The sequence below is a fragment of the Cygnus atratus genome, chromosome 3, assembly GCF_013377495.2.
Source record: "Cygnus atratus isolate AKBS03 ecotype Queensland, Australia chromosome 3, CAtr_DNAZoo_HiC_assembly, whole genome shotgun sequence".
Classification (NCBI taxonomy): Eukaryota; Metazoa; Chordata; class Aves; order Anseriformes; family Anatidae; genus Cygnus; species Cygnus atratus.
The window spans coordinates 97,064,599-97,077,467 of record NC_066364.1 but is presented as its reverse complement, the minus strand read 5'-3'; the positions used below and the strand labels follow the sequence as shown (position 1 = coordinate 97,077,467).

General features: G+C 38.9%; 1 protein-coding gene across 2 annotated transcripts in view; it reads left to right on the top strand.

Moving 5' to 3' along the window:
• LPGAT1 (lysophosphatidylglycerol acyltransferase 1) overlaps positions 1-12,869 on the top strand; it is a 66,694-nt gene that overhangs the window by 29,472 nt on the left and 24,353 nt on the right. For both annotated transcript variants that reach the window (XM_035560374.2, XM_035560382.2), the window contains exons 4-5: positions 3,440-3,535; positions 6,875-7,148. In XM_035560374.2, the coding sequence (XP_035416267.1) occupies positions 3,440-3,535; positions 6,875-7,148 (370 nt within the window). The remainder of the gene's footprint in view (positions 1-3,439; positions 3,536-6,874; positions 7,149-12,869) is intronic.

The following is a 12,869-nucleotide window of genomic DNA, read 5'->3' as shown; positions in this document are numbered from 1 at the left end:
TATAGGTCAAGAAATTTGTTCCAATTTATGAAAGTGTTTAAACAAATTCACTTTAGTAAGTTGGTTGAGGTCTCATAACCTTTAATGCCTATGTTAAAGAACTAGATTAAAATACTGCTATTACTGCATTCTGGCTGGGTTAGGACTGATAAATTTGATTACTTTTTTAATTAAGAACAGAAACAGTACAATGGAGAGGAAAAAAATGGAGCTTGTAGCTGTTGTAGTACAAATTTCAAGACATGCATACCTGGCTTTCATTGTTGTTATGGACAGGTGCTTTAAAAATGAAAGTCGGTCTATTCAGGTTGCTTTGTTATGAAATCTAAGCAGGGTGAAATGAAAATGGGCATATAGAAAATGGGCATAGGAGACACCTACATTTCTTATTAACTCATTAAAAACTATTTTCTGCATCCTGAACTTTGCTTAAGTGGGACTGGTGTAGAAAAAAGGACCTGAAACAGCATCCAAAAATTCTCCGTTCATGAGCACCTGTGAGCCTGCATTCAAAAATGTTGAGTGTCTTTGCTTAACCTACTTGAAATACATGTGATTAGAGACTCACGTGATATGTGCTGTTTTGTTCTTGAGGACACTAAAAGAAAGAGCCACCACCATTATCCTCCAGTTTGCTCTGCTCTGCCCTTAGTAGCAGAACAGAAGGAATACCCATTAATCTAGTTTGCTTTCTGATTGCAAACAAGATGATTGTGTTTTACCATCTCAACTCCCCCTTTTTGATTTTATGTGCTTGTGTGTATTCATCAATTAACATACATAAAATATTTGTATTTCCTTTTTGTACTTTATAGTACACCTACACAGGCCTACAGGCAGATTTGTAATCACCGAGCTCTGAGATTTGCCTTTCTGTAGCCCACTTGGCAGCAGTATGTATTTTTTGTCCTAGTTAAAACTTGTGTTACACCAGTCTTTGACACAGTGGCATCACTCCTTCTCAACAAGACTGAGGAAGTCCAGGGATGGTAGTTGGAAACTCTTGTCACCTAAAACATGGTGAGATGGGACTTCAGACCCTGCAAATCAATGATCAACCTTCAAGATAAAACTACAGTCATCTGAATTTGAGATCTAAATGCCCAGCTGGCACACAGCCACAAAAAGTGGTTTGGGAGGAGGGAAGCCCCGGCATTGCTGGGCGGGAATTCTTCTTCTTGGATTGCCCCAGTACATCTGGGGACCAAGGCTGACTCCTCAAAAGACCCAAACTGTTTCTTTTCAGGGAAGCAGATTATTATGCTTGTTTATCTCCTCTGGCCAAGCAGATTATGTTGGCTTAGCTTCTACTTGATAGAATAGAAAAATATTTGTAAAAAAGCCAAAGTAATAGATGAATGCTGAGGGTCATATGGGTGCTGCTGCAGACTAAAGCATCGTCAGTGGAATTTGAGCAGTATTTTTAACTTGATGATGACAAAGGATGCAGTTCTCTACAACATGTCTTCTCTAGGCTGGTGCATGGACATGAAGAGGTGGTATTATGCTGCCTTGAAGAGCAGTAACACCTCTCAGTAATGCTGTGTTTTGTATTCTTGCCCTTAGGGCACACCTTTTATTTCTTTTTTATTTCCCTAAGGCTTTCTCTTTTACTGAAATGGAGAGAATGAGAAGCTCTGAAAAAAAAACAACAATAAAAAAATGTTTCACCTATATTAGTCTCAAGTGGGCAGTTGTATCCAGGAACTAATTTTGTTTTTTATCCCTCACAAATACATACTGTGTCTTTGTTCCCTTACATATTTAACATCTAGTAAGAAATGTCACTGGCAGACAGGAGAGGATACTAGCATGTCATAGAAAAGAAATGGATGTTTGCTTCTAGAGCGAAGTGTTTCATGTCTTTCAGAGCTGTCCTTTTCTCTCAGACGTGGTTTCCCCTTCCACTTCCAGTGATGCTAGAAAGTCCAGAAAACAGTGCTCTAGCGTTATCCAAAATCTTCAAATAGAAAGTTTGCTGATACGAAAAACCCACAAAAGTTACAGTGTTCTTAATGCATTCTGTGACATTTAGATTTAGCTGAGATATCAGCTATATGTATAAGGCAATAAAACATCTTAGATGTTCTTTGGCAGTTATGTTCTCCTAAGTGTGTAAAAATTTCACTTTGCTAAGAATCTGGCCGCAGTTGTTTAAGGATAAGTAAAAGAAGCAGAGTATGTAACAGTTAGCTTTTTCCAAATATATAATCTAGGATTCATTTATAGTTTCTGTGGTCAAAAGGGAGAATAGGTAATCAGAACACTCCAAGAGAGGATTAGATTTATTTGGAAGGAAGAAATACTGATGCATGCAATTCTAGACAGGTACTGCAAATTATCAAGCTTTTTATTTTTCTTTTCATGAAACAAAATTCCCACAAAACATGATCTTCGGACTGTCAGAGAATTACAGTGGTTCTCCATACTCTTTGGATTGTAATAAATGGAAAAGTATTATGTTACATGACTGAGTTTCACTGAACTTGGAGCAGTCTGTGCAGCCTTCTAACACAGGAAAGAGTAGAAGGCAGCTAGCCTAACGTATCATTGACAGCATGGATGAGACATTGGATCTTCCAGTGTTGGAGAGCCAACTTCTACTCCTCTTAAAATATACGTACAGGAGCTATAGAGGGGAAGGACCTTGGGAGCAGAAGCTTTTGCCTTCTGTTATCTACTTCTGGAATAATTCTCTTATTTTAAATCTCAGAGAACTGAGCACATGTATCTGCTTTCGCTGTCCTACAAAAGTGATGGTCAGGGGGAATCTAATGGCTCCACTCTGTTTCTGCTTTCTCACCACGCTGCTTGGCCAGGACAAGGAGCATGACTTAATGAAATTCTCAGGGACGCATGTGGCTGCTCTGCCACGAGAGAAATCCGTAATGGTATGCGGGCTGTGCATAGGTCTCAGTGAACGCCACTGTTCAGAGATTGTAGTGAGCATGTGGGGAGCATGTGCACATCAGAAACAGGAGAACAAAATGATCTCACCCCGAAATAATCAAGTACAAAAAATGTAAGGAAACATTTTTGTGGTAGATATAAAACACTTGGAGATTTCAAACACGAACCTGTGTTGGTTTGTGACCTTTAACAGACACCAGAAATGGTTTTAGTTTGCAGATGACTTAAAATTGTGATGATATGTCAATAAGAAGCATTATACCTCCTGTGCAAAAAGACCGAGTAGAAATGACTGTAGCATAAAGCTAATAGAGTACAACTGTATGTTATATTACAAAAAGGCAGTCTGTATTTGATTCTGTTCTTGAGGGAGAAGCATAGCATTTGTGTAGCTTTATACTTTGATGCAAAAGGACTTTATTCCATATGTTTGCTAGTTTTATTGCTGTTATGAGGGTGACTGGTATATACATAAGTCTCTACACATTATATTTACTAAGCCTTTTTTTTTTTTTTTTTAACTTTTCAGGTTGTCCGTCAGATGATGTGGCTGATGGATCATATTTTTAAGTATACAAACTTTGGCATTGTGTCTCTAATCCATGGAGACTTCTTTATAAGACAGGTAAATGGAAACATATAACAGTGCTTTGATTTATCCTTATATTTGGGATGTTTTGGTGTTACAGGACTTACTTGTGCAAGTCCTTCAAGGTTGCTTTGCAGGATGAAATAACTATGTTGAAATGTGTTTGTATTTTGGTAGAGTTAATTCAGTATATTCTGAAATTTGTTATTTTAAAGCTTATTTTCTTACTTGCATATACATGAATGTCTACAGGACTCGATTATGATGAAAGTCGTTTGTGAGAGCTGGACAACCAAAGTACGTGGGTAGTCCTCCTCTTTGTCTCTCCACTTCTCACTGCCCATTATGGTCCTCTCTCTTCTTTCCTTAGTGACCTTGAAGCTGTGCAGTCAGCCTGGTTAATTCACTGCTCTGACTGTCAGCATTTCAGATAGAGAAAGGCAGGACCATTCCTTTTGACAGTGACACGGTACCAGTTTAAGGCAGTGGTGGACCTGCATTAATAGCAATGAATGGATTCTTGAGGATCAATTAGTATTTGAGCATCAGGAAAGAATGTGTTGGGCCCAGCATCCTAAATGTTAATAAGTGAAAAAATGATTTATTATTTTTCTTTAGTTGTTTTTTTCCCTGGGCTTTTGTTTTGTTTTTGTTCTTTTGGGGGGAGTTTGTTAGGTGTTGATTAAACTACACTGTAAAAGTAGAAACGTAAAAGTACAGTGGTAAGCATGGATCTGGTGCTATGAGCAGTAGTATCTAGCATACATGTTTCTTTCCTCTTTATTTTTGTCTGGACTTGAGTTCTGTTGGCAACCAGAGAAAATCCACGTATTTTGCATTTACATAGGAGGGTAAGCTAATTTACTCAGAAAGAAATACAGCGATAAACATCTACAGTGAGATTTTAACTAAAACCAGACTCCTGTTTAGAAAACATCAGGCAAAATTAGATAATAAAGCTAAGGTCTTGAGATACACGACAGCGTACTGTGAGAGTATTGAAAAGAACAGGTTTGATACTTCATAATATATTTCAGTGGTTAAAATTCACAAAATACACATTTTGAGGTACACGTGGCTGTCAGTTTGTTAATTACAATTTCTGAATGTGTTGTTGCAATTCCAGTTACAAAGCCGAACTATTACTGAGCTGCAAAAAATAGTTTTCTACATTCCTCTTCAAGTGACTGAGGTCTGCAACATCAAAAACAAAATATCATCCTAAGTCTACATACAAACATATTGAAAATAAAATGTTTCTGAGTCATTTGGTAGCTTCTTATCAATGGGTGTAGCAGACATGCTTAGGGTGTGAGAGAGTAATGATCTTTTACCTAACTGTAGAAAGGCCCTACTAATATTTGGATGAGCAAATACATTATTTTACAGAAATAATAAGCAATTTGATGATGGTGCAATATAACCGATTTGGTTAAAAAGGTATGTTAGCCTCACTTTCATGAGCAGCAACAATGGCAGTTTTAGGAATGCTTTTGGCGTCTACTAGAAGGAGAATGGTGCTTTCTCTTCTCCCATTGAGAAGTTGACAGGTAACCGAGACTGTCAGTAACTTGCCATATTGATGATGCAGATAGCATGGCACCCTAAAGAATTTGTCAATGCTTTGCTGCTACCTGTTTTCTTTCCTCTAAAAGAAAGAAAGCTGAGCCTGTTCCCTCTGATGATGATCAAGTAGCCATGACTTTCCAGAACTGGTTGTATTAAGGAGTTTCTCCTGTGCCTGTATGACTTACTTTCTGTTTGTTCTGGGTAGTATAAGTGCATTTATCCTCCAGGGTTCTTCAGTGTTCCACTAGCTGTTATGGTTGCTTTTCACCTTAATTACAGCCAAATCTTAAACCTGCCAGTGTTTGCTAAATTTCAGTTATCCACCTGTTGTATTTGCCAGGTATGTTTAGGTTTTGGAAAGTTCTGATATTTAACTTGCATACAGTTCGTTGTTCACTGCTCTTTTCTTAAGTACTGTGCTATCCTGGAGCCCTGTGGTCTGGTGTCAAAAGACCATTTTAACTGAGGAACTCTTATATTGCTCTTTAATTGCATTAATATGAGCAGGCAGAGCATTTCCCTTCCTTTTCATGAGGTAAGTTTGAAATAATTGCAGTGGTGAGATTTTAAAATTTAGGATACAGACTTTCACAAAACTTGTCTTTAACAAAATACTGTTTCTTCTTGTTTTCCACTTAACACCACTACTTCCCTCTTCCTGCCAGGGGAAAAAAAAAGTACAGTGGAAGGTTTGTGACAATGCCTTGAACTTAGAGAACCCTTAAAATGCTAATTCATGTAAATTCATGCCTGTGAAAATTTGGGTGGCTTGCTCTTGCTTTGTGTGGAGGTGGGAAGAGACAAGATTGTTGTTGAAGATGATGTAGATATTTCTGCAGTAATTAAAGACAAATTTTACTGTCTTAAGTGGAAAAAGTTGTCCTAATATGTTAAAGAGGAGAAATTAATGAGTCTTTTTCCCTACCCTTGGTCCTTCGGGTTTAATTATCACCTGGCTATAGTCCATATACAGCTAATTATCAAACTAGAAGTTGGTGTCATACATCTAGTTGGCTAGGCTGTCTCTCACTTTTATTGCTGTGGGCTTTTTTTTTTTTTTGAAGTTTGCGCAAAGTAAAAAATGCTTCCCACTCAACAGTTTCTCCTAGAGGAAGAAAACCTGTAAACATTGCAGCCCAGCCTTTCATTTTTCAAATGAGGCTTTTCTCCTTTCGCATGTGGTATGGAAGAGATCCAGTCCCTAACTGTGCCTGTCAGGGTGCTGATTTCAGCTGAGGGGAAGCACCAAGCGGCCCGGTTTGGGGAGAAATCCGCCGTTCTGCGGTGGTGGGGAACCTGGGCCTGGCCGTGAGGTCTAGCTGTGGCTTCTGGTGCCCGTGCAGCTCTTGTCCCGGCTGGGGCTGAAGGGAAGAGGTGTGTGGAAGATGATGCAAGGAAAGTTAGTGTTTGGCTAGTAGAAATTACTGGTGCTACGTGAACCTCAGAAACATAGCTTGACCTCCAGGCTGTATTGCAGAATTCAGTTCAGTAATTTCAGCTTGAGGAGTTCAATAAGAAACTCTGTGATGACATCCCCCTGTTAGGTGGAGTGCCCATTCACCGTCCAGACGTGACTCCTGCAGAGAAGTCACCAAATAGAGAGTTTCATCCTTGCTAGCAACGATTTTTTTTCAGCCTGTTTGTGAAGCACCAGTGGGTACTCTGAGGAGTATATTGTTTTATGCCTCACAGAGGCTTGTTTGAGTCTCTGAAAGGGGAGAGAAATCTTTGAAATGTATTAATTGTTTGTCTGATGTTGTCTCTTTTAAGCATTCATTTTATTCAGGCAATGTTTTATTCTTATAGGGAAAAGCACACCGTGACCAGCAGCTTGTGTTACTCCAGGAGCATCTAGAAAAATATTACAGGAGCCGTAATCGGAAATGGATTGTTTTATTTCCAGAGGGTGGCTTTCTTAGGAAAAGGAGGGAAACAAGCCAGGCATTTGCCAAGAAAAACAATTTGCCATTTCTTAAACATGTCACCCTGCCAAGACTTGGGGCAACGCAAGTAATTCTGAAAACGCTTGTTGCTCCGCAAGAAAACGGAACTCCTGCAGGTGGAGACGCTGTGATAAAAGGTAAAGATCACTTAATTCTTGGGGATAAAAAGCAAATTGAATGTCCAAGATGTTTGCATTGTTAAGCAAAGCCTTTTATGTATATTGAGTTGGTCTGTGTACACGTCAAATACACCCATAATGCACACTCATTTATATAAATGTTTTCATATTTGCTTTTATTTCCTCTATTTTTGATGTTGAGGCAAAAAGAAAAAGAAAACCTTAATTTTAATTTGATTTAGTCTGCACTGTGGTTGCATGAATGCTTGTCTCAGCACACGTGATGGGCAGAGCAGATACTGGAATGAGCACCTGGCAGGGGCGAGAAGGTGGGGCAGCTCCTTTCTGCAAAACCAATGGTTTATGCTGCTTTACAGTACTATGGAACTGCAGTAAAAGTATTTCTGGAATATGGAATAAGCTACATTTAAATCTTTATTTCTGGCTTTAAAAGTAATTTTGCATCCAGTACTGTGTATTTCATTCTTCTTGAACTATTTTCTGTTGAGTTCAGTTTCCTTTATTCTCTCCAGATTTTTATGATGACTGTCCTTTTGTTACTGGGAGTTGTGCTGTCACTGACAGGATTTGAAAGATTGGTTTGGGTCTCTTGTATTGGAAGAGTTATGAGGGATCAAGACTATTCCTGCAGCATTATTGTTCTGGGATGCCTGGGCTGTAGGGGAGAGTACAGCTGGGATATAAATAATGCCTGTAGTTATGGGACTTGGTGCTTTTAGTCTCTCAGTTTTAAAAATGAACTTCTTGGCACTTTCAGACAGTGGAGTTGGATCCTATTTAACCTAGCTGTGGATTTCTTTTACTTACGATGGATAGGGGATTTGTGTTGTTCTCTTATTGGTGGGTGGTGCTGGTATTTCCATACCAAAATTATTATAATCATTTAGCAGTTTTACTCATTTGGAACCAAATACACAACCTAGTGAAGCCACATTCACAGATAACATTTTTTTTTCTGTGCTGAAGTTCAAATTTCAGGGTTAAGAGGAAGCCTCACACAGAAATTACTTCCAGATTTTTAGTTTCAAAGTTACTTTTGTCAACATTGGAAATGAATGGAGATGATGCTCTTGCAGGAGTGGAAGGAATATTTTAAATGAACCGAAATCAAGCTGTGAAATGCATTAGAATATTTCCTTTCAGGCTACGTTCAGAAAAGAAGGACTCAAGAAAGCCTTAATTTTCTTAGAAAATTCTAGGTTCTAAAAAATGAGAAGAAGGAAAAGTTCAGCCTGTTCCATTTCTTCTTCTCTCAAAGGCAGAACAGTATGAAAAGTAAGTTCCCCAAATGAAATGCAGGTCTTCTGGTGCTGGAAGGGAACCAAACACGCTTTGTTTTCATAATCTGAGATTTCTATCTTAGAGTGCAACTTCTCTGAACATCAAGCTCTGCTAGTTTTTGTTTGTTTGTTTGAGTGGCATGATTCAGACCCTTGAGAAATGGGTATCTGATAACAGTTGACTTAGTTGGGTAACAAAATAAATGACTCATCTCAGAAATATAATAGAAGTACATCTACCCATCCTTCTGAAAAGACAGAATTGGGGAAAAATAGGAGAGAAATATTTGTTTTTAGCTATTATTCTTTCAGAGTAAAAGAGCACTGGACATGAAAACATAATAAAAGGGAAGGAAAAGAGAAGTAAAAATAAATTTTGTAGGCTAGAGAAGAGTAATAGTTGACACGTGAAACCGAGGTATTTATTTTAAGTCCTCTCCTCTCTTAAGCTCACCAAAATGTTTTTACCATGGTAAAATTTACCATTGTAAAATTTCTCTTCCAGAAATGTATGAAAGTTTAGTTCTTGATCTATACCTTGCATGGAAGACTCTTGTTCTAATCTTCTGCCTTCCAAATGCTTTTACTTTACTCTTGCCACTTGAGAAAATTGAGGAATATTTGTTCAGCTGAAGGAAATAAAACATTACAAGTTTATATAATTTTAAAGTGTAACAGGTTAGTGGTCATCTTTCCTTTTTATCTGTTTTATTTTTCCCTTTTTTAACCACTTGAAGAAACCTATCTCAGTGAAATCAAACTTGGGTGTATCTTCTTTGGTTTACCATCATTGAGTTGTGGATGCCAGAACTAGCTGTGTGTACGGTTTTGTTTTCACCAGTGCCTTGCATAGAAATTGTGCGTAAACTTTGTCCTTCCTTACTGCACTCCCTTGCTTGGGAAGTGACTTTTTTGTTTTAGTAGCATCGCATTTGAATTTCACGGTTCAGTGAAAACATTTTTCCTCTGCACTGCTTCTTCGTGTTCTCTGCACTGTGTTACTTGACAGTATTCCTGGTGTTCCACTGTCCTGGGTTCCCAAGTTATTCAACTTATTATAGTAAGCTTTCTGCTCCGTTATTTATCATTCTCCCAATCTTTTTGTTACTTCCAAGTTTTATTAATAATGATTAGAGTTCATCTCCCCCCTCACCTGATTTTTGTTAAAGTGCTTTATACATTAACTCCTTCTCATCAAAAATAATATCCCTTTCCTGTTGAGTTTCCTGGGTGTTAGTGCAGAATAGAAACAGGACAGCATAAAAATACTTGATATCTGTCCATCATCACCCTAACCGTGTGGGGACTGATGGTTGGGCTGTTTTTCTTTAGTGTTTTTTTTCCTTTTTTTTTTTTTTTTTTTTTCTTTTTACAGGGCACTTAGGTCACAGTTGCAAGTGAAGTGTTTCCTGAGTTGGAAAGAATTGATAGTCTTGAAAGTTTGAGAGTTCTCTTTGCAAGAACTAGCAAAATCTTCTGGCAAGAATCAACTAGTCTGCTTTTTTCTGTTGTTGTTCTTTGGTTGAGTTGTATGTAGATCCAACTCCTAAGAAGGAAGAGTTGGCAATTCAAAGGAGTTTGGAGCAGTTGCTGACTGAAGATATGCATTACAGAGCTTATTTTTGATCAGCTGTGCTCTAGTATATGTTTTATCCTTTTTTTTTTTTTTTTTTTTTTTTTTTTTTTTTTTTTTTACTGTGCAGTAATTTCTGTCTGATAAGAGGGTGCTATGAGCTTGGTCGCAGCCATATTGAAATGTTACCTGACTGTTTTCAGAGGTAGCACAGTACACTCAGTTTTGTTGCTCTTTCTCAGAGAAATTCAATTTTCCTTTCTGCAGAGCTGGACTCTGGACTTGTTGTTTTTAGCTCACGTTTTGATTCACTTTTTGTGGTGGAATGTGACTTGAATAACAAGTGGGAAGGTGGTCTTGGCTGTTTGTTTTAATCCTGGAAAGGGGGCTTCTGGTTTTGTTCCCAGGTGATTTCTTGCAGAGAAATCTTGGGATGATGAGTAAGATGTTCCGTCTGAGTGCTAATCTTTGAGGAAGGAGTTGATTTTGAGGTCAGTGCTCCAGCTGATCACAAGAGGACAAGTAGAGGGTGAGGGCAGGCCAGAATGTGTTGCAGGGGAGGCAATGGGCCTCTTTTGGCTGCATTTAGAGCAGCGTAAGCTGTTCAGGAAGCCACACCTGAATCCTAGTGAATGCTAGCAAATATTTTCTTTCACAAGTGGAAGCTGGAGTCCCCAGGTTCACTCTCGGTTGATGATTTCTTTCCTATTCCAAGTGCAATTTGACAGTGTTCCAGAGCTTGGCTGGAGGCAAGGTTTCCAGCTAAGCCTCTCTTTATAGCTTATTCTTTTTCTCAGTGGTGACTACTGATGGTCTGCTGGTGGCTTTGAAGAGTCCTGCTCCTAGTCGAACCTGGATGGCAGCATTGGGTGGGAGTAACACCAGGGAGTAAATGGAGGGGACAATGTGAAGCTCTGAGTCTCAGAAGCTCTGAGCCTAAGTAAATTTCCAATTGGAGATGGTCAAGTGTCTGCTGTGTGAGCACCACAGAAAATGAGAGAGCACTGACTGTCTTGAAGAATCTGCCTGAACTAAATAAAAAACAACGTACCATCGCTGAATGCAGAGTTAGAAAAAAATAAGACAAAATAGTTATGAAGATTTATATCTGCTGGTGATTAAAAAAAAAAATGTAGGAGACTGGTTTATTTTGATTTTTGTCTAGATCAGAAAACTGCCATAACCTCTGATTGCTCAGTCTTGTCTTTGTGCATGTGTGCATGTCTTGCTTTAGCACTCACAAGGCAAGTGAGTACCATTGATACTGAGGTATATTTTTACCATGTGGTTTGAGTACAGCTGTGTAGGACAGATCCCCGCAGGCCTGTTGTGAATGTTTATGTACAGTGTAAAAATAATCGGACTGCTGGCATTTTGAGGCAATTTGAGAAATTAAAATCATCCACTTGGGCTGAAAGTGGCAAGCGGTCTGATGCTGAGGACAGGAAAAACTAGTCCTCGGAGAGATCAGCTTAAATTTGGCCTCTGCAGCTGTTTCTGCTGCTGAAGTCTCTGGCAGCCAGGCTGCTCAGTCTTTCAGCAGGTGCTAGAAATGAAGGATGAGGGTGTCTTTTAGCGGAGGTAGAATGTTCAAAAGGGTTTAGCTGCCAGAAACATCTGTACCTGCGCTGGCCAAGCCAAACTTGGCAAGAGGAGTTCTTGAACAGGTATACTTGATGCCCTCTTTTTCTGTTACAAATACCAGACCTGAGATTCACACCGTATTATAACTTTTGTAGTAGCCTCTCCTGAGCTTCTGCTTGTTCAAAGGTCTCTTTACACCTGAAAGCAGCATCCTCAGAGATGTGGAGGTCCTACCCCCTTGTGTTGTGTGCAGTTGTCCATCAGGATCTGCTAGAGCTTCGTGGCTTTAAAAATAAGCATGCCTCATAGACAGGACACAGCACAATATAACCCCTCAAAAAGGACAGTAAGATTTATTTCACAATTAATTTTTAAAAAATCCTTGGTGACTTAGGCTTTTTTTCTTTTTTTTTGTCAGCATGAGATCTTGGACGATTATATAAGGCTTATTTTAAACCAGAGTATGCAGAAAGATGTCTGGTTTTGATTCAATGGTGCTTTTGTAATGGCCTGTGGAGGTAGCTGCACTAAGACCTAGTTGCTCAAAGGAAGGCCTATAGAGGGTGAAGTTGCCTTTAGAACTATTTTTTTTTTTTTTTTTTAACTTGGGGTTCCTGGTGGACTGCCAGAGGCAGGTCTTTCTCCCCACGCTGCCCTAGAAGGGGTTGGAGCTGATCTGAGGAATCCACGCACAGATCTGCCCCACAAAAGCAGAAGGTAAGAAATCAGCAATGAGGAGGACTGCAGCAGTCTTCCCATAATGAAGTTTGAAGCATTATCCACTGAAAGAACAGTTTGAAATTCTAGCTAAATATTTAATAAATGATTTTAAAACATTTTACTGTAAATAATAAGATAATGTGCCCATATTTATCTGGCGCTTTTTAATTACAATTAATGATCCTTGTTGCTTACTCAGACAATTTACTTGTCTTTGTCCATTCCCACTTTACATCTGGGAAAATAATAAATCGAATGGCCTTGTTTCGAAATCCATTTCTAAATGAATACTTATGTGGATTTACTATTAATTTCATATTGGCTTTTCTCTAATACATTGCTACTTTTAAAATGAAGGGCTCTGCACTTAGTGCTTTTCTTGAGAGCGCCTTGACAAGCACTCTGTCATGATCCTGGCAGGCCTGGAGCCTTGTGTTCTCATTTCACGTGTCTGTCAGCATTTTGAAATACAGTATTTCCAGAAGGTGACACTGCGGATATTTCAGCTTGACCTGTGTAGCTTGCACGTTGTCAGATTTTGGAACATTGCATGCTGCATTC